Source organism: Mobula birostris, chromosome 5 (assembly GCF_030028105.1).
Source record: "Mobula birostris isolate sMobBir1 chromosome 5, sMobBir1.hap1, whole genome shotgun sequence".
Lineage (NCBI taxonomy): Eukaryota > Metazoa > Chordata > Chondrichthyes > Myliobatiformes > Myliobatidae > Mobula > Mobula birostris.
The window spans coordinates 34,277,811-34,302,582 of NC_092374.1; the positions used below are offsets into that span (position 1 = coordinate 34,277,811).

Here is a 24,772-nt window from a genome sequence, read left to right on the forward strand (position 1 = left end):
CTGTTGTCATAATTCAGAATGCTTAACCTCAATTCTGTGCCTTCAGTTGATTTTGAGTAAAGCTTGAAATCCTTTTTTTTAATTGTTGCATCTGTACCATTACCCACCATCTTCTCACAGTAGCTATCAGGCAGCATGTATAGAAGCCTGAAGTCCTATATTATCAGGTTCAAGGAGAATTGCTTCCCTTTAGACCCACAGTTCTTGAACCAATTGATCAAGATCATTAGAGTATAGCAACACTGTGACCACTTTGATCACTTTGCACTAAAATTGACTTTATTTTGTTCAAGTTGTGTTCTTCTTGTAAAAATTGTGTATAATTTGTTTAATTTGTTTTTCTTATTACTGCTGCTTATATGATGCTCTGTGCCTGTGATGCTGCTGCAAGTAAGTTTTTCATTACACCTGTGCATACGTACGAGGGGTGATTGATAAGCTCGTGGCCTGAGGTAGAAGGAGTCAATTTTAGAAAACCTAGCACATTTATTTTTCAACATAGTCCCCTCCTACATTTACACTCTTAGTCCAGCAGTCATGGAGCATAAGGATCTTGGACTCCAGAAAGTGTCTACAGCATGGGTGATTGATAAGTTCATGGCCTAAGGTAGAAGGAGATACAGCTCTCGTTACGTGCACATGCAGGTCAACTCTTTGAGTGATTATGCAGAAAGTTTGAAGTTAATAACTCATCTCCTTCTACCTTAGGCCACGAACTTATCAATCACCCCTGATGAGTTATTAACTTCAAACTTTCTGCATAATCACTCAAAGAGTTGACCTGCATGTGCACGTAACGAGAGCTGCATAACTCATCTCCTTCTACCTTAAGCCACGAACTTATCAGTCACCCCTGCTGTGGATACTTTCTGGAGGTCCAAGATCCGTACTCCACGACTGCTGGCCTAAGTGTGTAAATGTAGGAGGGGACTATGTTGAAAAATAAATGTGCTAGGTTTTGTAAAATTGACGCCTTCTTCCTTAGGCCACGAACTTATCAATCACCCCTCATATACTTGTGCATTTGACAATAAACTCACCTTTGTCTTTCATCTTGATATTCTTAACAAATACACTGAATATCTTGAATGCTATAGTAATCTGTTCACAAATTTTTAACGTTTCTTCACACATCAGTCATGGACTCATCCAAAATAAGAGCATCCATACCTTTCTCTTAAGCTCATTCCTGTCTCTCTTTGCTTTCGTCCCTTAATCCGTCACTATTTCAATGAGTTTGAAAGAATTTTGTCTTGGCTACAAATTCATGGAAGGCTCTATGTGTGGCAGTTTTCTCTGGTCTGCAAATCAGTTCAGGCTTTCTGATATACTGAAACTTGGCTTCCTGTAGTATTGTACCTTCAATGGTAGATACGTCAGCCTTTAGATTAAACAGTCCTTCAACTCCTTTTCCCATCTTTAAAACAAAGTTCAGATGTATTTCTTCAACCATGACTTTGGTTGTGATGAGCAGTAGTTTTTTTTTCTTAGCTTGAGTGCTGTAGGACACTTATTTCATAAAAGACGTGAGACAATTCCTTTCCTCACCCAATGACCTCACATGCTCACGATAAATTGCTGGTGATGTTTAATAATTGGGCTTTAAAAGTTCCCTGCTGAGGTCTGCTTTTTTTATCTTTAGGTTGTAATGGGGGTTGCTCAGCTTTACTGGTATCTTGCACCAAAGTCAGAGGTCAACATTGTTGCAAAGTCTTTGGTTCGATTGCTTCGAAGCCATAGGTGAGTTACTTGCTTAAATCTATTTGCAAGAATGTGGCACTTCTCCAGTCTCTGTGTTGAAGGTTTCATTCATTTGAAGTTATCAAATAAAGATTGATGACAAACTTAAATTGTGAAAATAGGTTGTTGGCTTCAGTAGAGATCTGCAGCTTTAAAAATCTACGTTTTGTTTTGCGTTTTCTGCAGCTCTGCTGAGGTGATTTAACACTGCCCCATCTTGTTAAGAGTGTATTGTTGAGCCATTTGGCTTGGAAAGTTCCAAGTTTCAAAGCCTGTTATGTACTTTGTTAATAAATCTCAATTGGTGAAGGAAGATGACTTGATTAGCGTGGGTTATCGAAGAATTACCACCCATAGACTTCTAAAAATGTTCACTAGTAAATATTGGAATAATAAGTTTAAGGTGGTTTACAAAATATCCCTCGTTGGCTGAGAACTTTTCAGGATGAAGTTCACCAAGGCTGACTACTTCTTTCCTTATAACAATATTTGCTCCTGAGCAATTTCATTAATTTTAATTGTGGGTTGCAGTTTGGAATCATTCCAAATTGAGATGGAACACCCAGACTTGTGAAGCTCTGTTCCAGTAGCTTACCTTGGATTCTCAACTGTTACTGGTCCTTATGGTGTTAAGAGGCTCAATGTTGACTCTAGGCCAACCTGAAGTGGCACACGCCATTAAAATGAATGAGGCTGCTAAAGTATGATAATACCCAGCTGTAATCTGTCACTTGAGCAGCTGTGAAAAGAAATAAAGGTGTAAATCTTTTTTTGATAATGCCCGAAGATAATGCTAGTTATTGTTCTGGTTAAAGTTAGAAGAGCTGGGAGAGTACAAAAATATATATTTTTGTAAAAATATATATTCTCCACTTGACGGGTTTTCTCAACCTATACTTCCTACTACTTAAAGGGTTTTACTGACTGATAGAAATTTGCTGTTTCCTAACTCTAATTTTTCTCTTTAACATGCAGAGAAGTACAGTACATTGTTTTACAGAATATTGCTACAATGTCTATAAAAAGAAAGGTAAGATTATGTTAGTTTTTATATAAAGAAAGGCACTTCTAAGTTTTCTTTTTAGTCTTAACAAGAACTTAAAACTAATTTTCTTCTCAGGGGATGTTTGAGCCATATTTGAAAAGCTTTTACGTTCGGTCAACCGATCCAACGCAGATAAAAGTTTTGAAGGTATCATATTGTATTTTATTAATTAACAATATAATAGTAAGTCTGCCATCTTGATGAAAATATGCAATTGGAATGGAGGTAATATCTGTACAATAAATGTGCCCGTGGTTTTTTTTAATTCTGTGTTAAAACTGTGGTATGTTTTGTGGAGCATTTTGTTATTTTCTTAAGATGTTTTATTATTGTGTACAGCTCGAGATTCTGACAAACTTGGCCAGTGAAGCCAACATCTCTGCAGTCTTACGAGAGTTTCAGGTGAGTACAGTAGTGGTTGATGCCTGATGTGACTGATGCACTCATAACTTTTGCAATTCTGCTTAGTAATCTTTTGTCAGGCATAGAGATCATAAATATGAACATTATTTATGTAAATTTCTTGAATTCTTATTGTCTGGTTTATCAGGGAAGCTTCAATAGCTATGTACTGCACAAAATATTTTAATGAGATTTGTGCCATAAATGAGAGTGTATGGGATATGTATGTCATATCTCCCATACACCCAGGTTTAATTCCCTAATGGATAAGCGGGATAAGTGATCTGTTCTTGGGGTATTGCAAACACTACTGATGAAGAGCTAGAAAATGGTGCCTAAAAATATAGTTGATCTGTAGCTTAAAATTTTGACAAGGTGAGTTAAAAATAAGTCAACCAATGATCATCGTCTTAGGTGACCTAAGAACAAGGAATTGGTGAGAGACTGTATTTTGCCACTTGGTGGCACAGTATGTCAGTGTATTCTATTCTTGCTCAATCATGTACTTATTGGCTATTTTTTCTACTGTCTTGTCAAAATATAATATCAAAATTAATATCTAGAAATCAATAATTGACAAGAATTTTAGAAGTCATAGTTTACAAATGTCACTTACTTTGTTATGGGATTTCGGTGATGCCGTGCTTGTAACAATAAAGTTAATCTGGTTAATAGTCACCTTATTTCTTTCCATACTCAGACCTATGTGAAAAGTCAGGACAAACAATTTGCTGCAGCTGCAATTCAGGCAATTGGAAGATGTGCTACAAATATTTCTGAAGTTACCGATACCTGCCTTACTGGGTTGGTCTATCTGCTGTCCAACAGAGATGGTAAAACATTACTATTATTATCTGGATACTTAAAGTCAAAACTTCATCCATTTTAATTAGACACTTGGAGAAGGATTTCCTTACATGAAAGAGTTGGACTGTTTCTGTAAATGTGATTAGATATGACCTTGTTATACTGTTGTAACCTTCTCACCGGGCTCATATACAAACTTGGCTCATGAGCTACCTCTGCTAGCAGCCACATGACTCAGCAGTGAGAAAGCCACCTTTCATGAACAATATATATATCTAGTGTCGGTATGATTTGGGGACCAACCAAACAGGAATGTTATGCTATTCCGATTAAAGAAACCTTGATCTGAGCGAATGCTGTTTAAATATTGCCCATGCATCATTATCTGTCAACGAGAAATAACAGATCGTACACTGTGTAAAATTATAAAGAAAATATATTTACTAATTTCAGCTTTATTAAACAGTTATTAAAAAGAAAGAAGAAAAAAAATAAAAGGACTCATTACAACTAGACCAGTCTAAATGTGCACATGACCGTTGGAGCTCGTCTCTTCCAAAGCTGCGTATAACCATTATTCACGGCACCGAACCCACGGTCTGCGAGTCAACACCCACCACAGTCCAAACTTTCCTTGATGTCCAATTCGAACAAACTGGCTGTCTCTCAGGAGTATTGGCCCTTCCTCCTTGGAGTCTTTAATCTGCACAAAGCACTACATGCAATGGGGCCTCTCCTTTCAAAGGCATTCTATGGCATCTTTCCATCTGTTCCGCTCCACAGCCCCTGCAAAAAACTCCAAAGCAGGCTACTGTCCATCACAAAACTCTCTCCACCCCATGCTGTCTAGAACTTCCTCCAGATCCCACCATCCTGATTGGCTAACACAACATTCCAAAGTTGAACAGCAGGTCATCTTCCCTTTAGCAAAATCCAAAACATTCTACCAGTAGGGCACACTGCTTTTGCAGAAAGCACCGTGGAAAACCACATAATTCCTTAGAACAAATCTATATGCACAGATTGTACAATATCTGACCCCAAAAATTACTTTTTCTTTATTTATACCACATGTATTGTTTCAAATGCAGGTCTGATGGAGCAGAAAATTACAGGGCTTTCAATCCTGCAGCAAAATAACAAAACTCGGATGGTTTTGTCATTTGCTCCTTGGACTGCATCACAGAAGAAAGTCCTGGGGATTAATCTAAATCTTAATTAAACCATTAGATATTTTTTAATATTTCAGCTTTTTTTATGCTTCATACCAATCCCTGGTTGTAGTGATGTTTTAGTTTATCAAGGTCACTAAGAAAATCTAATGGTTTGAATTGACAGTATTCCACTGCAATAAAAGTGGTTAGTTTTTTTGTTGAAGGTTATGGCTAAGCACTGCTATATTTCAGCCATTATATTTAGTGGGAGTTATTTGTACACTGTGAAAATTGAAGCATTGTGTTGGTATTTGAGGTATACATGTTACTTTTCAGATGCCTTTTGGTAATTTCTCAATTTACAAAGTTTATGTTACAGCAAAACAATATATTAAGTGAGAGTTTGTAAAATAAGTAGTTTCCTATTACTTTCAATGTAAAAACTGGGTATATTCCACAGCTCAAGAATTTCAGGCAAAGAAACTCAACTTAAAAACTCTGCCACAAAAGTGCTGTATATGACATCATAGTATTGAAGATAATAAAAGCATGCATCGTATATTCTATAGAGGCATTCAAACATACAGAAACCTTGGAGGTCATGATAGATTGGACAGATCCTCTTGGGGTAGAACATAGCAGTCACTATGCAGTGTAAGTAGACAGCCAAAGTAATTTTATCCCCTCAAAGGGTCGTGTGTCTTTGAAAAAAGACAAAATATTTCCAAGCTGAGTCTTTGAGGTAGATTCTTAGTGAGCAAGTAAATAAAAAGATTTCCTGACTAGAGCAGCAATGGCTGGTTTTCTAGAAGCAATTCGGAAGACACATCCCAAAGAAGTAGTTATTCTAAAGGCAGGATGACGCAACCATGGCTGACGAGAAGTCAAAGCCAACATAAAAGTGAAAGCAAAACTTATAATAGAGCAAAAATTAGTGGGAACCCAGAGGATTGGAAAGCTTTTAAAAAGCAGCAGAACGTAACTAAAAGAAGTCATAAAGAAGCAAAAGATGAAATAAGAAGCCAGCCAATAATATTAAAGAGGACACAAAAAGTTTCTTCAGATATAGCAATACTCACAACATGCTGGAGGAACTCAGCAGGTCGGGCAGCATCCGTGGAAACGATCAGTCAATGTTTCGGGCTGGAATCCTTTGTCAGGACTGGGTTCTGACGAGTTCAGTCAGGGTTCTGGCCCGAAATGTTGACTGATCGTTTCCACGGATGCTGCCCGACCTGCTGAGTTCCTCCAGCGTGTTGTGAGTGTTGCTTTGACCCCAGCATCTGCAGAGTATTTTGTGTTTTTTTCTTCAGATATATAATGTGTAAAAGAGAGGCGACATAGTTATTGGACTGCTGGAAAACGATGGGGGACAAGAAAAAAGCAGACTAACTGAATAAATATTTTGCTTCAGTCTTCACTGTGGAAGACAATAGCAATATGCCAGAAGTTCGAGGGAGTCAGGGGGCAGAAGTGTGTGAAGTTGCCATTACTAGAGAGAAGGTGCTAGGGAAACTGAAAAGTCTGAAGGTAGGTAAGTCACCTGGACCAGATGGTCTACACCCAGGTTTGTGAAAGAGGCGGCTGAAGAGATTGTGGAGGCATTAATAATGATCTTTCAAGAATCATTGTATGCTGGCATGGTTCTAGAGGACTGGAAAATTGCAATTGTCACTCACTCTTCAAGAAGGCAAATGCAATGTTAGCATTCATTTCGAGAAGACTGGAATATAAAAACAAGGATGTAATATTGAGGCATCACTTGGAGTATTGTGAGTAGTTTTTGAACCCTTATCTAAGAAAGGGTGTGCTGACATTGGAGAGGGTTCAAAGGAGGTTCACAAAAATTATTCCGGGATTGAAAGGTTTATCATATGAGGAGCTTTTGATGGCTTTGGGCCTGTACGCACTGGAATTCTGAAGTATGAGGGAGGATCTCACTGAAATCTATCGAATGCTGAAAGGCCTTGATGGAGTGGCTATGGAGAGGATGTTTCCTATAGTGGAGGAGTCTAAGATTAGAACACACGGCCTCTGAATATCTGAATATACGTTTAGAATGGAGATGAGGAGGCAGTTCATTTGCCAGAGTGTGATGAATCTGTGCAATTTGTTACCACAGGCAGCTGTGGAGGCTAAGTCATTGGGTATATTTAAGGCAGAGGTTAACAGATTCTTGATTAGTCAGGGCATGAAGCGATTCAAGTAGAAGGCAGGAAATTGGGGCTAAGATGGAAAATAGATCATCCATGATAAAATGGTGGAGCAGACCTGAAGGGCCAAATGGCTTCATTATACTCTTACAGTATATCTTATGGTCTCATAGATAGGAATGCAGAGTTGAGCTTGTTGTCAAATCAGCCATAATTGCTTTGGACAGTGAGATAGATTGAAGAGGCCTGGTGGTATGCTCTGGCTCCTAATTCAAGTCGTAATACATAATTGTTAGTGGTTTTGCATTGTGGAAGTGGCAACAGAGGAGGTGAGGAACAGAGTTGTCATTGGTGTTCAGGTTATAGAGGTACTAGTAATTCAGATATTAATGGACTTTGGCGTTGATTTTCTCTGGCTGGAGCTTAAAAAATAGTCACTGGAGACCAGAGTAGTTTTCATCTTTGTCATGCTCATTGCAAAATCGCATCTTCCATATTGCTGTCACTTCTAAAGCTGTGCTTCAGGCTGAGCTTGTAAGCTTCAAAGAAGGTTTTTGCTTTTTTGATGTAGCTGAATGGCTCAAAATCTTCTTGTAGTGAACTGTTTTGATCATGTCTGCTGCTTGTGAACACTGCTCAACATTCCAGTTCTTTGCCACTTCATTCCTGTAACTCAACATTTTTTTACGATCCTACTCAGTGGATTATATTCTGGCCAGAACTTTGCTTGTGCATTATTTGCAAGGGCTATGTCATCTCAAGAGGTACTGATGTAATCTGCAGTGTTCCTAAAAGGGGACTTTTTTATGTTTTAGAAATGCAGCATGGTTCCCCCCCCCCCCCCATGGTAACAGGCCCTTCTGGCCCAGCGACCTCACACCACCAAATTACACCCATGTGACCAACTAACCTCATAACCCATACATCTTTGAGATGACGGAGAAAATCGGAGGACCCAGAGGAAACCCACACAGTCACAGGGAGAGTGTGAAACCTCTTTGCAGACAGCAGTGGAATTGAACCTGGGTCACTGGAGCTATAGTAGTGATACACCACCGTGCTTCTCATTTTCTTGCTGCCGGACTCTGAAATGACAAACCTCATTTTGTATTGCAGTTAGTAAGCCCTAATTGTGGAGGTAGCACTCTGGCCCATGAAGTGATGTTGGTAACAAATGTACCTGGATGTTGTCGGCCAAGTCCTTCATATTAAATGTACAAAGGCATTGTTCATGAAGTTAGGTTGCATTGTCGTAATTAGTCCTTGCACAATATTGTTTCATGAAGGAGAGGGAAAAAAATGTGATATAGTTTGTAAGAGCATTGCTGTCATCCAGGCTTTTTTATCCCACACTATGGGGTGATTGACTGTTCAGTATTCTTTTAGAACCCTTTGAGGGAAAGATCAGAAGAGGTTTAGACTTACAATTAATAGATCATAAGAATAGGAGCAAGCTGTAGGCCATTGGCCTTTCAAGTCTCTTCCACCATTAATTAAGATCATGGCCATTGGCCTTTCAAGTCTCTTCCACCATTAATTAAGATCATGGCTGATTTTCTACTTCAGTGCCATTTTTTTGTGCATTTTCTCCTTAATTAACAGAAATGTAGCAATGTGCACTCTGAATGAAATAATAATTGAGTCTCTAAAACTCACCAAGTTGGAGAATTCCAAATCTTCACCACACTGAGTAATTTTTTCTTATCCCAGTCCTGTATGGCCTAGTCCTTATTCAAAACTTTGGCCTTGGTCCTAGACTCAGCAACCATGGAATATATCTCTGCATCTAGCCTGTCAAACCTCAAAGAATTTTGTAAGTTTTGATGAAATCTCATCTTGTTCTTCTAAACTCTAGAGAATGCAGAAATCCTCACTCTGCTCAAACACTTCTCAGATTTCAAATTCGCCATCCCTAAGACCAGTACTTTCTATGTGGCAAGTTGTATCCTTTCTTAAATAAGATCAAAAGTGTATGCAGTATGTTAGAGCGATTTTTGGATTTAGGACATGTACATTTAGCAAGTGGCTTTGGCTACCAGTCTTCACATCTGAAAATGTATTGTGGATTTAATTTGGGGTGCAGCTTTGGGTTCCTAAAAACTGTGAACCCCAGTCCAGATAATGCTGATTAAAACTCATTTGGATGTCTGTGGTGTGGATGTGAATAGGGGAGTGTGAAGGTTCTCTGCAGTTTCAAAGGAAGTATTGTCCATACGTTGTAAATACGGAATTGCCCTTGGATGTATAGCACATAAAATACCGAGCCCCACTTTGGACCAGCAAAACCTTTTGACTGAAAGCGTCTCCATGTGTTGCCCGTTGTACCTTGTCTTGTTAAATAAAGCAGCTGCTTTGTATCTACCAGTACTTTTCTTTGGTGACTTCAATCACAGAACAATACAGTACTCCAAGTACAGTCTCCCAAAAGCCCAATTACAATAAGACATCCTTGCTCCTGCTTTCAAATGTTCTCAAACAAAAACCTGGCATACTGTGTTTCTCTCTTAATTGCTTGTTAAGAAAACAACCTCTTCCTTGATGTCGCAAAATCAAAGGAGCTGATTGTGGACTACAGGAGGAATGGAGACCGGCTAACCCCTATTGACATCAATAGATCTAGGGTTTAAGTTCCTTGGCATAAACATCACTGAGGATCTCACGTGTATATACCGGCTCTGGAGATCAGTTGGAGATCAGTTTTGGAGATCAGTTCATTTTCTATTCACTTAACTACTCACAGTAACACAAATTTTGACCAGGGGTGCCGAAACCTTTGCATGCCATTGTATATGTCACCATATACAGCCCTGTGATTTTTTTTCTTGTGGGTATATACAGGAAAACAAACATATTGGCCTTCAAGGGCTTGTTTACAAATATGTATCCTTTTGAACATCAGCATTATCCAGCCTTTCATCATGGAACACACCTTCCACTTCTCTGATATGCATGTCAAAGTGATAAATTTTGTGTTTTTACTTATTGTGTTTCATCTGCTATGTTTTTGCACGCTCACTTAGCCTATCCATAACCTCTTGAAGTTGCTTTAAACTTTTCTCCATACTCACAATCTCATTGGCTTTGATACTGTCAGCAAAATTAGTAATATGACATTTCAAACCCCACCCCAGTCAAGCGAATAACTATGGCTCAATCTCTGCAGCACCCTATTATTCTGTGTCTGCCGACTTGAGAGGGTTAATGTTTGCTTTCTGTCCAATAACTAATTCTCTGTTCATTGTAGCCATTTTTCCTATATTCAGCGCAATACATTGGTTTCTGACTTCCTGTGCTGATCCTTATTGAACACCTTCCAGAAATCCAAATGCATCAAAACTACTTGTGTCCTTTATCTTCATGTCTTCAAAGCTATCCAGTGGCTTAGTCAAGCATAATTTCCTTTTCATAAATCCAAGCTGATTCTGCTTATTCCTCTTATTTGTTCCATGGACCTTTTTTTTAACTTGGGTTAACAATCTGGTAAGATGGTGCTGTGCTTGGATGCAGTGGCTTATACAGAGCCAACCAAAGACGATTTTGTCTATTTTATACATATTTTTCCAATCGTAAGAATCTGCTGGACATTAAGAACTTAAAGTGCTGCAGGTGCATCACATCAGCAAGTTGCTCACTGGCAGAGAAACTAAAGGAGCTGGACTTGGTGCAAATTGTGCTGCTGCCCACGTTAGAGAGGTGTTAAAGTGCGAAGGCAGTGTGCTGTCTAACACTGAGTGTGTCCAATCACTTTTCTTGTAATCGTTGGACATTGGTAATGTGGAATGCTCAATTCTGATTCACTGTTTATTGGTGAATAGCAGGAGAGGCCAAGTCTGTATGTACTGTATATTTAAGGTAGAGGCTGATAGATACCTGGGCGTGAAGGGATATGAGGAGAAGTCAGGAGATTTAGGGCTGAGAGGAAAAATGGAACAGCCATGATGAAATGGCAGAGCAGACTCAAAGGCCTAGTTCTGCTCCTATATCTTATGGTCTTATGGGAGTTGCATGGATGTGGTCATTGGCCTCAAACTGTGGTGTCACCTGTTTGCAGCTGCCCGGGAACGAGGCATTGGAGCGGTGTAGTGCAGTGTCCATGCTGGAGTTGGCACTTCCCTCCAGTGTTCACACGGTAGAAGACAAAATTTATGGTATTCAGCTGCAGACTGCTGCAACATTCATGGACTCGGGGACTTGCATTATATATTTTTTTGTGTGGCTATATTTTACTGCTATCTTGTACATGCTTTGTGTGCCTTGTGCTGTGAATGACTGTTGGTTCTGTGTTTGCACCTTGGCCTTGGAGTAATGCTGCTTTGTTTGACTGTATTCATGGGTATTCGTGTATGATTGAATGACAATGAATTTGAACTTGAAGTCAAGATTTCCATTTTCATTTCCACCACACCACCACCTTTAATAGTAAGATCACATTTGCTGTCCTTATTTCCACAACATCAATTTCAGTATCGATTTTGAAAAAAAAAGATAATCAGAGCATTCATTGGAATGTAAATCATTGGGTATTTTGGATTTATTAGATTCCAAGAACATCAAATTCTCCAGTTCTTTTTTGATCAATATTTAACACTTCATATTTTAGTTCCTTCATTCTGTAATTCATGGAGTATCTGTCTTCTTTGAAGGCAGTCAAAATAGTTTCCCCCATTCCCTTACTCCCCGCTATAAATTCTTCTGTTTCTGTAAGGGACTCGTACATGCCCTCAAAGCTCTCTTTTGATAGAAACCTGTAAAAGCTCTTGCAATTTTGCTTTTTGCCCATCTGTTCTCTTATTCTGTTTTGCTTTTGTCGATTCTGTGGACCTTCATGGCTTTGTTGTTCCCACTCCCCAGAAAATGGTGTTTCTGTTAACTTTTTAATTCTCTTTCTTGAATTTAACACCATCTTTAAGTTCCATTATAATTTTTGTGCATTCCTCTGCAAAGGCTGTTTGCCACAGATTACCAATTAACCTTTTACATTACATAAAACTGGGTCCAAAATAGCCTTTTTCAAAGTTAATTCTTAATCTAGAAAAGCTCCTCATGTACATTCCATGAATTTGTCTTCCTTTTAATAACTCTTGTGAAGCCTAATATAATCCTATGAATGTTTTCTGCCCTTTGTTGCTACTAATTATACATCATGATCTGTCAATCCAAGATCATTTCTCACCATTGCACTGATTTCCTTTATAATTGGTACTATAAACACATCTGTTATTTTTTGCCTGTTTTTTCTAAACATCAAATACTTTGTATATTTGATCACTGTGTGGCTACATTTCCATATTGTCAATAAAATCGTATCCATTTACTTCATGTACAGTGATTTCTGGTTAAATGGGCCATCGGTTAATTGGAGCAGTTGCTAATTTGGGACAACTCTTAAAGAACAAAAACTAATCACAGAAATAGCTAGGATTCCCATCATTTATTTGGGACGCTACACTGCTTAACTGGGACAGGAGACTGTTGTCAAACAGTTTCTAACTAGCATCAGTTGTGTGTGTTTATGTTCAAAAAGCAGTGATTTTTGTCACTGGCCACTGGCGATAAATAGACAGTGAGATAATTCAGAACTATTTGCTTACTGCGGCTTCAAGTATTCAGGCTTGGAGATGCCAGAAAAGGCCAGGAGTGAAAATGAAAGGATTTTATTATTTCAACAAGTTCGGAACTATGAAGATTTGGAGATGTAATCATTGATTGCATTGCATGAAGGCAGTCCATTACCTACAGTAGGTGTCTGCACTGATTTTCTTCATTTGCAGTCAATCAAAAGAACACAGCAGCATTTCAGTGGATGAATTCCTCTATTGATTACTATTAGAAGCTGATATATAGTTTTATAGTACTGCATATTAGTATTGGTAGTGTTCTAGTTTGTTCTGTATTTCATTTAAATACATAATTCATTACTCTGTTAAACGGTATTTTGTCTTTTTTTTAATACCTCTTTAAATATTTCCATGAAACTTCTGCAGAATTAGGGCTGCCGTTTAATTGGGCCAAAGTGTACCCAATGTGTCCTAATTAACCAGAATCCCTTGTACTTGCAAGTCTTGTTCTAATAATTTTGCTTTTTCCATGATCATCAACAAGCTTTGGGGCACATCATTCTTTTCGATTGCTAACTATATGCTTAATCTTTTTAAAATTATTTTGCCATTACTACCTTTGCCAATAAAAGTTGACTTCAAAGTCCGTACTAAATGAATGAAGATGGAGATATCCCATAACACATCATGACATGTCTCAGAGTTCCAATGAGTTTTGTTCAATCCGGACCTCTGCTGACCTGTGTGTGGAGTTAGCAACTTTTCTGTCTGATCTTGTGAGTTTCTTCCAGGTGCTACAGTTCCCTCCTACCTTCCAAAAATGTGTGGGTTAATTGACCATTATAAATTGCCCCTATTGTGTAAGCGAGTAATACATTCTTGAGAGTTAATGGGAACGTGGAAAGAATAAAATGGATTAGGGTAAGATTAGTGCAAAAATGGGATTTTGATGGCCATCACAGACTTGGTACACCAAAGGGCATGTTTCTATTAGGCATCCCTTTCTATGACTCTATTTACTCTTCCCTTTAGAGAGTGCCTTCCATTGTCTGGTCTGTGTAAATATTGTGGTTGTTTTCAAGGACCAATTATGTCAAGTGGAACCCATTATATCAAGTGGCTACAGTCTGTTCATGGTTTCTTTGTCAACACAGCACAGCTGTCAAGCTAACAGATAGGATCTTGATGACACAGCTGCACCTATGATTTCAGTTGTCAATTATTACTTATATCATTAATGGTACAGTGGAAGTTCCTAGTGTCAATATGGGGAACAATAAAAATGGGTTAAAGGCTGCTACTTGGTTATTTCTACCATAAACATCAAGGTTTTTTTTATTGTTCATAAATTGAAGTGCATCTGTACATAAGAAACCTCTATCATTTGTACAATGGGAAATACATTTTCAGGGAATAAATTTTCAGGGAATTCGATGGTGATTTATCAAATTTCACATTCCTTTGAAAAGTCATGTCATGGAGAATACTTAAAGAGAAATTATTTGAAGGCCTGATAGAATAAAGTTAAACTATGGCAGCAAGTGAAAAGAATACTGTACCAGGATTATTTAACCACAGTACGCATATATACCTTGGCCTTTGATTCCTTGTAAGCGTTTTTCCAATGAGATGAGTGTACCTTAAAGTGCTTCATGTGTGGTGCAAAATGTTCATTGTTTGTGCCTTAATCTGTGACCGGTTTCCTAAACAACTTCTAGTCTATTGTTTCTGTCAAAGATGTCATTATAATCTCCCCTGTATTAAGCATACAGTTGAGTTCTGTCTCTCTGGTGAGCTTGTACTTTTTCTCATTGTCCAGGTGTGTCTTTCTGTCTGTTGAAGTGAGACTATTTTAATTGGAATAGTAGAGTTATACAGCATGGAAACAGGCCCTTCAGCCTGACCGAAGTGTTCTCTTGAGATAGCCCCTTTTGCCTGCAGTTAGCCCATATAAAACAACCTAAATTCAAATCTCAAAATGGATTTTCGATGCAGTATCTTCTCAGTCTCCCATTTGACACCATTCACTGAATCTCATTTAGGCTGTTGGTAGCTTGTCTTCAGTTTTTCACAGGTTCCTGGCTATTTAACCTTAGTATGAACTTTTCGCTCAATAGACTTTACTCACTGTTCCTTTTCTTCCTCATTCCTGACATCAGCATTTGCATTTATTCAACATTTTGTATTTTTTTCATACCTATCCTAAAATAGAGGGCTATAGATAAGCCTAGTAATTTCTAAGGCAGGGACATGTTTGGCACAACTCTGTGGGCCAAAGGGCGCGTGTTGTGCTGTAGGTTTTCTAGGTTTCTATCCCAATTCCTGTTTCGACATGTCAGTCCGTGGACTACTGTTCTGCCAAGTTGAGGCCACTTTCAGGGTGGAGGAGCAACGACTCGTATTCTGTCTAGGTAGCCTCCAATCTGATGGCATGAAGATTGATTTCTCCAACTTCTGGTAATTTTTTTTCCCTTCCCACTTAGCTCTTCTTCAGTTCCCCATTCTGGTCTCTTACCTCATCTCCTCACTTGCCAGTCACCTGCTCCTCCTCCTTCCCTTTCTTCCATGGTCCAGTCTCCTCTCCTATCAGATTCCTTCTTCAGCCTCTGCTTTTTCCACCTCATCCCCCACACTGAATGAAACTTTTTCTTCATTCCCCCTCCCCTTACCGCCGAGCTTCACCTATCACCTTCTAATTTATCCTCCTTCCTCTCCCCCTACCTTTTTATTCTGGCATCTTTCCTGTTTCTTTCCACTCCTGATGAAGGGTTTCAGCCCAAAACGTTGACTATTTATTAATTTCCATAGATGCTGCCTGACCTGATGAGTTCCTCCAGTATTTTGTGTACATTACTCTGTATTTCCAGCAGCTGCAGAATCTCTTGTATTTAAATTCTCTCTTCAACAAGAATTCAATGAGACCCCTCCAACTGCTCTCTCTCTGTGATCTCTGCTGCCTTCTAACTCTTCCACCATACACTCTCCCAGACTCGCTACCAAAGCCACGTATTCTTCCTGGGAACTTATCTTTGCCACCATTTTGTTCCACATGGTTTCCAGCTGTGTTTTCTTGTCTCCCAATTTGGACACCGCATGGATGCCTGCGTTCAATTGACTGTTCTCCCACCACTTCTCCCTCCAAATCCTACGCACCACCCTCTCTGTCTCAGTCTCTGCCACAGCCACAGCTCCGGGCCTCGCTCTTCTCCATCTGCTGTGAACCTCTCCAACATTTCATCCTCCACCGGATCTACGCTTTCAACTACCAGTTCTTTACTTCCCTCGCATCCAGGAAGGAAAGGATGATCACCCACTTTCAAACTCTGTCCCCTGCTGCCGCCCGCTTACACATCGACTCGATCGGATTACTCCAGACCGCAGATCCTGCCAACTCCAACTCCATTTCCAATGGCCCTGTGTGCTTCCAGACCGCAGATACCACCTTGGCTAACTCCAGCTCCGACACCCCGGGCAGCTTCAGACTACGAATTAAGCGGCATCAGTCTCCAGCTCCAGCCTCGACCTCAGCTGCCTCCACCTCCAGGCCAAGACCATCATCACTGCTGCTGGGCTCTCCTTCCCCCATCATTTCTCCCCAACCCCGGGTCTCTCAGGCTTTGCCATCACCTCTTAGTCCTCAGACCTCCATCCTTCCCCACCTTACCTTCCTCTGACACCACTTACTCGCCTTCCCCCTCTGATCCCAGCCTTAATCCCTGCTGCCTTCACTATTCCCTTCAAACTTCCCCTCTCTGTCATTCTGACCCCAGCAAGGGTCTTACCTTTACCCATCCCTCAGTGAGTTCTGTGCCTGCCACGACACCGAGCTCATTCTGTTTCTTTCCACAGATTCTGACTCTTTCCAGCATTTTTGTTTCATTTCAGACTTCCAATATGTGTGGTTGCTTTGATTTCTTTTCAATGTTGCCCATTTCGAGTTTTATCAGTGCCAGTTGGTTCCAGATTACTTTGCAGTATTGGTCCAAACGTGGCCCAATGAGTTGAATTCCAAAGATCTCTCTTTGTCACTAAAGCAGCATTTGGCCTGTGTGGCATCAAGGAGTCCTGGTATAATTGTCAAAGGCAATCGAGAGTAAAACACTACAGCAGTTTTAGTCATGTCTCTCTCAGAGGAAGATGCTAATAGTTGTAAAATGTTAGAAATCCCAGCCCTGAAACTTCATTGCTCAAGGTCCTCTGGAGACTTGTATCTAATCATTTTCAGCTGATCATCAAAGACATTCCTTTCATCAACAGATTATAGGTGCAGGAGTATGCTATATGGCCCCCTATTCCTGCTCCATCATTTCAGCACTATTTCCCCTTATTTCCATAACATTCAAAAAATGTTTTTGATCTCTGTCCTTGAATGTACTGAATGACTGATTTTCCACAATCCTTTTGGGTATGGTTTTCCAGAGATTCGCTATCATAAACAAAAGAACGTAAGAAATCGGAGCAGCAGTAGGCCATCTGGCCTGACAGGCTTGCTCTGCCATTCAATAAGAGTATGTCTGATCTGGCCATGGACTCACCTCCACCTATCTGCCTTTTCCCCATAACCTTTAATTTCCCTACTATGCAAAAATCTATCCAGCCTTGTCTATCCTTTGGGTGAAGAATTTTTTCCCTCATTTCTGTCCTGAAAGGCCAACCTCAGTGTGAATTTGCAACATTAACCCTACATCCACACTAGACTGGATAAATCCGTAACCGAAGCTTTTCCTCTTCGTTTTGACCCTCCGTCCACACTGAAATGGCATTTTCCTCCCTGGAAAACGGTGATTTTCTAAAACGCTCTCCAGAGTGTGTAAATTTGAAAATGCCGATTGTGTAGAGCAGTGTGGACAGGGTAAACGGATATTTTTAAAAACGCTGTCATGATGACGCGCCAGAACAGATGGCAACAGTGCGGCATTTCATTGTTTTCTTGAATGCAAGCCCCCACACAACCTAACAATTTCAGAACAGACAGCAACGAGACTGAAGCCAGAAGAGTTAGAAATGTACTCACCAAATACTTTGACCCAGAGCTTACTGAATAAATAAGTATACTCACTTTGGCCTGTTATCTGTCCTTGATTGTATGAAGGTGGTGTACTTCTCTGACAACAGATGTGTAACAGCCTAATGTAACATTGTATGGAAATACAAGATAACACTGATGCAGACATGTTTTATACATTTAACAAGGTGCTTTATTAATGCAACAGAGTTAGTCAGTTTTTCAATGTACGTCGTCAGTGAGTCATACTGTCCGTGAACTCCCTGTCGGTTGCCTCCATACGCTCCAGTATTTGTTTTTTTTTTAGTTTTAAGTCCTCCTGCACAAGAGCCAACAGCAATTCCTTTTAAGTTTTTCTAGTCTAACTGGACAAACGCGCACCAAGTATACCGTTTCCTCTTTGCTTATTTTCTGTGTGTCCTGCGCATGCCCAGTAGGAGGAGATTCGCCGAAATATCCATTCTAATATGGATGGAGGTATTTTTAAAAACGCCTGGTGTGGACGCCTATCGTTTTTCCACGAAACCGGCATTTCCAAAATTATCCGGTCTAGTGCGGATGTAGCCTAATGCATTCCTGTACAACTCTATTTGAATTTTGTACCTTTCAGTAAAATCATCTCTTACTTATTTGAAGTTCAGTTTCTGGGCCCTGTCCTAATTTGACAAAAACACCATGCCAAGGATGGATCTGATAACTTCAGCTACACATCTCTATAATAAGTTTATTGTTCTTTATATAGTGAGACAAATTTTCCAGATGTGGTCTCACCCGGAGTCTATGATTAAAACAAGATGCTTTTACTCTTGTACTCACATCCTCTTGCAAAAAAGCTAATGCACTACCTGCCTTTCTGATAATTTGCATGTTCTCTTTCATTAATCACTATGCAAGGATCACACAGGTCCCTCAAAGCACCTGTTAATTTTCCTAATTACCAGCTGTACCGGCATAATAGCCTTTTGCGGCTTGTACATCAGAAATCCAGAACCCCTTGCATTTCTCAGCTCTGCAATACCTCTCATAGTCATAGAGTCATAGTACAGCACAGAAACAGGCCCTTCGGCCCATCTAGTCTGTGCCAAAAATGTTTTTAATTAACAGTTTCAAAATGCTGTGGCCTTGTACCTTATTGTCTGCCTGTACTGTACTTTTCCTATAACTGTGTCAGTTAGTTCTACATTCTGTTGTTGTTTCCCTTGTACTACAGTGCACACTGTAATGAAATGATGGTAAGCAAGACAGGTTTTTCACTATATCTGAGTACATGTGACAATAATAAACCAATTTACCAAATTTTTGGTCACTATCAACCTGTCTATATTTCTTTGTAGCCTCCTCCTACAGCTCTCCACAACTTACTTTCCTGTCTACCTTGGAGTAATCTGTATACTTCGCAATCATTTCCTTTGGTGCCTTCATCCAAGTCATTTATATAAATTGTGTAAATTAGTTTATTATTGTCACATGTACAGAGGTACTGTGAAAAACTTGTCTTACATACTGTTTAATTTAAGGCAAGTTTTCCACCGTACCTCGGTGAGTTACAGTGAGGTTCAGAGTGGGCACAATGAGGCAAGTTAAGGATCTGGCACTGATCCTTTGATTACTTTGCACTTTGCACTTTGAACTTTGAAACTGCAGTCATTACTTCATGTCAATCAGAAAAATACCTATTTATCGCCACTCTCTCTTTTCTGTTATCTAGCCAATTTTCTATCCACTCCAAATTGTGTTCCCATCCGGACATGAATTTTGTTTTCTGCAACTGTATTTGATGCAGTACCTTCTCAAATTCTTTCTGGAACTCTTCTATATATCCATTGGTTCCCATTTATTCTTAACACATATTACATTTTCAAAGAATTCCAAAAAAAAATTCAAATACACTTTTTAAATTTGCGTTTATGTTGCTGAATTGACTTTGTCTGGTTTTCTTGAATCTTATTCTCTGCTGCAACATCCCATATAATTGCTTCTAAAATTTCCTAAAAGATATGTGTTAAAGATAACTGGCTATTCTTCCTTGCCCTCTTCCTCTTTTTGAATATATAAAGGAAGAAGGGCAGGAAATTACAGGGTAGTTATTTGTTATTTTCCAATCTGATGAAAAATTAAAACCGATGTATCAACAGTATCAACAACCACTTTTGAGGCCCTGAGATGAAATCCATCTGGACTTGGAGACTTATCATCTTACAGCTCCAACAATCTGCTCAGTACAAATTCTTTGATATTTGTAATTTTCCTGAGTTTCTACACTTTCCAGTTTCTAATTTTCAATTATTTCTGGGTTAAAGTGAATCCATTCAAAATGTTTACAAACTCTACCTAAGGATAACTGATTTGTAGATTCCTATGTGCTTCCTTCTTTTCCCTAAAGGATTTTATTTTTTTCTACAGAAAACGTTGTTGCAGAAAGTGTAGTGGTCATTAAGAAGCTGCTCCAGACTCAGCCATCACAACACAGTGAAATCATCAAACATATGGCCAAGCTTCTAGATAAAATTACAGTAGGTGTACATTCAGCTCTAGTTGTTAAAGGACAATGGGTATTCATGTTTATTTGCTGACGATACCGGGAGTTTCATTAATATGTGTTTTATTACTCATCCACTGTTACAGTGTATTAGCCCATATGCTCGCTAGTGGATGTTTGGTTGAGTGACGCATCATCTGAAATGCTTCCCTGATCGTAAACTCAACTGATTTCAATTTATCACAATATCTGCTGTTAATTTGGATATGTGATATCCTGCTGTTCCAGTTCTTGTGATTTTATTCATGACTTATTGATTTTTGTATTAATACACAGAAGTAGCTAGCAGAGAATTTCCTTATTGCTATTTCCTCTCATCTCAGTCATTCACGTAACTTTAACATAGTACAACAAAATCAATAAATTACAAAAAAATAGTTTTGCCAGGCTTGAGTTTTTTTTTGCTATTTAGAGTGTTCTAATATCAAAAATTGATATATGCCAGACTGAAGAGCAGAATCAATACCTCCTGTGCAAGTTGATAAAAGAAAGCAATGTATTTGGTGCCGTTAAATCCTTTCCATTTGCTTCTCACATCAGCAACCCCCCCCCCCCATCTTCCAACACTCTGTGAATGATCTAACATGTACAATGCCATGTTGATTAAAGATGTTTGTGACATAATCGTAGATCATTTAAATCATCCAAGCTTAACCCTCTGGACCTTAACTCAATTATAATATCCAGTATTTTGAAATGTGTTTATTGCTCCACACGACTGATTTCTTTTTTTCAGTCCCTTGTCTGAAGCAATATTTTAAAAAGTTACCCTTCTAATAATTTTTTAAAGTTACCTCTTTAAGAAATTAAATTTTTCTCACCCACTCTATGTTTCTGGTGTAATTAAGTACTACATGTTTTAACTGTGCTGTTTAATGGCTAGATTGTACAATCAAAGACTACAGTTCATATGGGTGTAGCAATCTCAGTGGCATAGATTTTAACCTTCCCTGTCTCGTGTTGTTTGTTAAAATTGAACATTAGCAACAAGTAATATCATCATGCAAGTTAGACATTGAATATTTCGCTGACTGCAAACCAGAAAGTAGAAAATATTAACTTTTAAACATTTTGTTGTAATATTAACAAAATAAAATATGAGATAAAGGTAGATTATTAAATATTAACTGAAATCAATTACTAATATCTTTGGAATTTGTGAATCTTTGAGGAATTGCACAAAGCGTGACACTTTAAGGTGAGAATCATTCTTGCCATTTCACTAACGATGTAAAGGGAAGGATATTACACAATAGTGTGCCTGATGGAAACGGAAAGATATTACACAATAGTGTGCCTGATGGAGATGTAGTGAACAGTATTCTCTGGGCTTCTGCACATATGCTAGCTCCGCTGGTTGCTATCAAATTTCTCCATTATAATGGGAAGAGCAATTTTTCCCTTCTGCTTATCTCGTCGCAAATTCAAGGCAGAAACTTTATATTTGAGATCAACATGGCTCAATTTCGTAAATTGGGTGATTTTTTTCCCCCCCAGTATTTCCAGACAGCTCATGTTTATTTAAAGTGAATACCAATACATTTACATAATTTCATAACATTTTTGCCTTTTGCCCTGAATTATAGACACCTACGTTCTATAACCCTCCCATCGTTCCAAGACTTTACGTTAAGAAGTCTTTTTTCTTTATTTTAAAACCGCAAAGTTCTCCATATCGAACTGCATCTGAAATAATTTTGCTCATTATTTTAATCTATGTGTCTCTTTGCAACAACTTTTCTCCATTCACGCAATTTAATGTTCCTTTTGGCTTTGCATCACCCTCAACTTGAAAAGGCAATTCTCTGTTGCTCCTTTGACAATGCTTAATGAATCCTCTGACAAGTTCTTCTGCTCTGCTGACTTCATGGTTATCTAGGGTGTTGCCATTATTTCTTCTTTTGTTTCAAGGTTCAGGGAAACTTTTCTGGATATCTGTTTAGCATTTTATACGTGGGGACTAGATTTATTTTTTATTCTATTTATTTTCTTATGCTTGTGTTGATAAAATTAATTAATGCTGGAGAATTTTAGGGTATTAATCTTTCTTTTATATGTTTTCATTTCAAAGTATTTATTTATTATGAAATCATGTGAAAGAATTTATAAGATTGGCCTTTTCCAAATTGGTTTTTGCATTACAGATTTTAATTGATCAGTCCTCCATTACTACAATATTGATTTGTAGTTCTATTACGTTTGAGATTCCCAATCACATCCTTCTATCCTTCTCTCAGGTTTTATATTTCTTTTGCTTTCTCAGTGGCTTCCTCTTCCAACACTCTCCATGTCTCTCTCTCATTCTCACAAGGTGTCCATGGCTCGTGCTAGCATCCTGTGGCTGATAGGTGAATACTGTGAGCATGTACCAAAGATTGCACCGGATGTCCTGAGGAAAATGGCAAAAGGCTTTATAAATGAAGAGGAGATAGTGAAACTGCAAATTCTAAATCTGGGAGCTAAGCTGTTTCTCACGAACCCCAAGCAGGTAAGAACTGAATGAAAGTGCATAATATTCCTCTTTTAGAGCTATTCAGAATTGCACGTTGGCCTTTACAATCTTGATGAATAATCTTAAACTGTTACATGTCATTTATTGCTTTGGAATTGGCTGGAAGGTTTGTATATAATTGTGGAAGGAACAGGCACCAAACACAGAAAGTTAAGTTTTGGCATTTACGTTTCTGAATTGATTTGCTTTACTATTTATTGTTTTACTAAATCAGGTTGTCTTGGCAATTCATTTCCCCCTTTTTTTTTGGATGTGGAATATGTTAGTTGCATAATTTCATTGTGATTGATAACTTACTAAAACACAAGGATTATTAAATATTTGAAATAATTATGAATCTCTGTTTTGATCTGTGGGAAGATTTCATATTTTTACCTTCATTACAGTTGTGGCAATATGGTACAAAATATGAACAATTTACACTGATGAATAACTGGTATAAATGGTATTTTCATGATCGTACCAAAGTTTAATCTACGGCTGTGCATTTTCCTGGACCTATCTGTTGCCTTTGTATTTGTTGCTCAATATGTTTGATGCTCCTCCATAGTTGTCCAACTTAATGGGACTGTATTTATCTGGTTTCAATCTTAGAAATCCAACTGTAGCTAGAGAATTAGCTGCAATAAAGGCTTATAGATCTGGTATCCACCAAAGGTCAATTCTTGGTTCTAATCCTATTTCCTGTCTTCAGCATTCTCATTGGTTGCAACATTTAAAAACAAAGCAGCAGTTTTGTACGTAGGTTAGCGATCCCCATCTTAAGCTCACCTCATCCAGTTAGGACTCTAGTCAAACCTCTAAACTAGACAACTTTTTTAACCAGTAGTACAGGATGAGCTCAAAATTCCTCCAACTAAATACAGTGGATTCTGGTTATTTGGAACACATTGGGACCAGTACGTTTTGGCCCAGTTAATGAGCTGCCCCAATTAGCCGAAGTTTCATGGAAATAGTTTAAAAGGTTTATAAAAGACAAACTCCCATTTAACTGAGTAACAAATTATGTATTTAAATGAAATACTGAACAAATTGGAACACTATCAATGCTACTACAGAACTATAAAACTGTATATTAGTTCCTAATAGTATTCGATAGATAAATTCATCCAGAGTATATGCCACGTTCTTTTGATTGGCTGTAAATGAACAAAATCAGCGCATGCTCCTAGTGCAGATAATGGATTGTCTTCATTTAATGCTTTTGACTTTGTATCCTCCAAATCTTCATTTTCATTGTAACATTCAAGATAGTTCAAATTCTTTGTAGGTCCTAACTTGTTCAGGATTGAAACTGGTGAGCAAAACAGTTCTGACCTGTCTTACTGCTTATTTCTCACCAATTATCAGTGACAAAATTCGCTGCTTTTTGAACAAAAACACACGCAACTGGCGCTATTTAAAACCTGTTCACTCTAAGTATGGTGTAGCTTCTAACTGCCGTACAAGTGCACGCAACTGATGCTAGTTAAAAATAGTTCAGCAACTGTCTCCGGTCCCAATTAAGTGGCATAGTGTCCCAAATAAATAAAGGGAATCCAACTATTTTCTTGATTAGTTTTTGTCCTTTAAGAGTTGTTCCAAATAAGCGGCTGCCTCATTTAACTGATGGCCCAAATAACTGGAATCCGCTGTCTTGTCAAGTGCCAATGTCTTCAGTACACTCTCCCCCCCTCCACCCCCACCAGAAATTATCATTGACACCAATCAGCCTCCTGTCTAAGTGTTACCCAGGCAAAAGCCTGAGTCTTGGACCAGTTATCTGTGTCGTTATTAAGAGTTCTCTTCAGAACATCATCGGACCTTGTTTCTGAATCAGTTCATATGCTGCTGAAAGTTTTGTTCATAAATTCATCA

The 24,772-nt window shown here is 38.6% G+C and overlaps 1 protein-coding gene across 4 annotated transcripts in view; it reads left to right on the forward strand.

Moving 5' to 3' along the window:
* ap3b1a (adaptor related protein complex 3 subunit beta 1a) overlaps positions 1-24,772 on the forward strand; it is a 242,475-nt gene that overhangs the window by 89,981 nt on the left and 127,722 nt on the right. For all 4 annotated transcript variants that reach the window (XM_072257854.1, XM_072257856.1, XM_072257857.1 and 1 more), the window contains exons 9-15: positions 1,643-1,740; positions 2,716-2,770; positions 2,861-2,932; positions 3,125-3,187; positions 3,888-4,020; positions 20,268-20,377; positions 22,715-22,891. In XM_072257854.1, the coding sequence (XP_072113955.1) occupies positions 1,643-1,740; positions 2,716-2,770; positions 2,861-2,932; positions 3,125-3,187; positions 3,888-4,020; positions 20,268-20,377; positions 22,715-22,891 (708 nt within the window). The remainder of the gene's footprint in view (positions 1-1,642; positions 1,741-2,715; positions 2,771-2,860; positions 2,933-3,124; positions 3,188-3,887; positions 4,021-20,267; positions 20,378-22,714; positions 22,892-24,772) is intronic.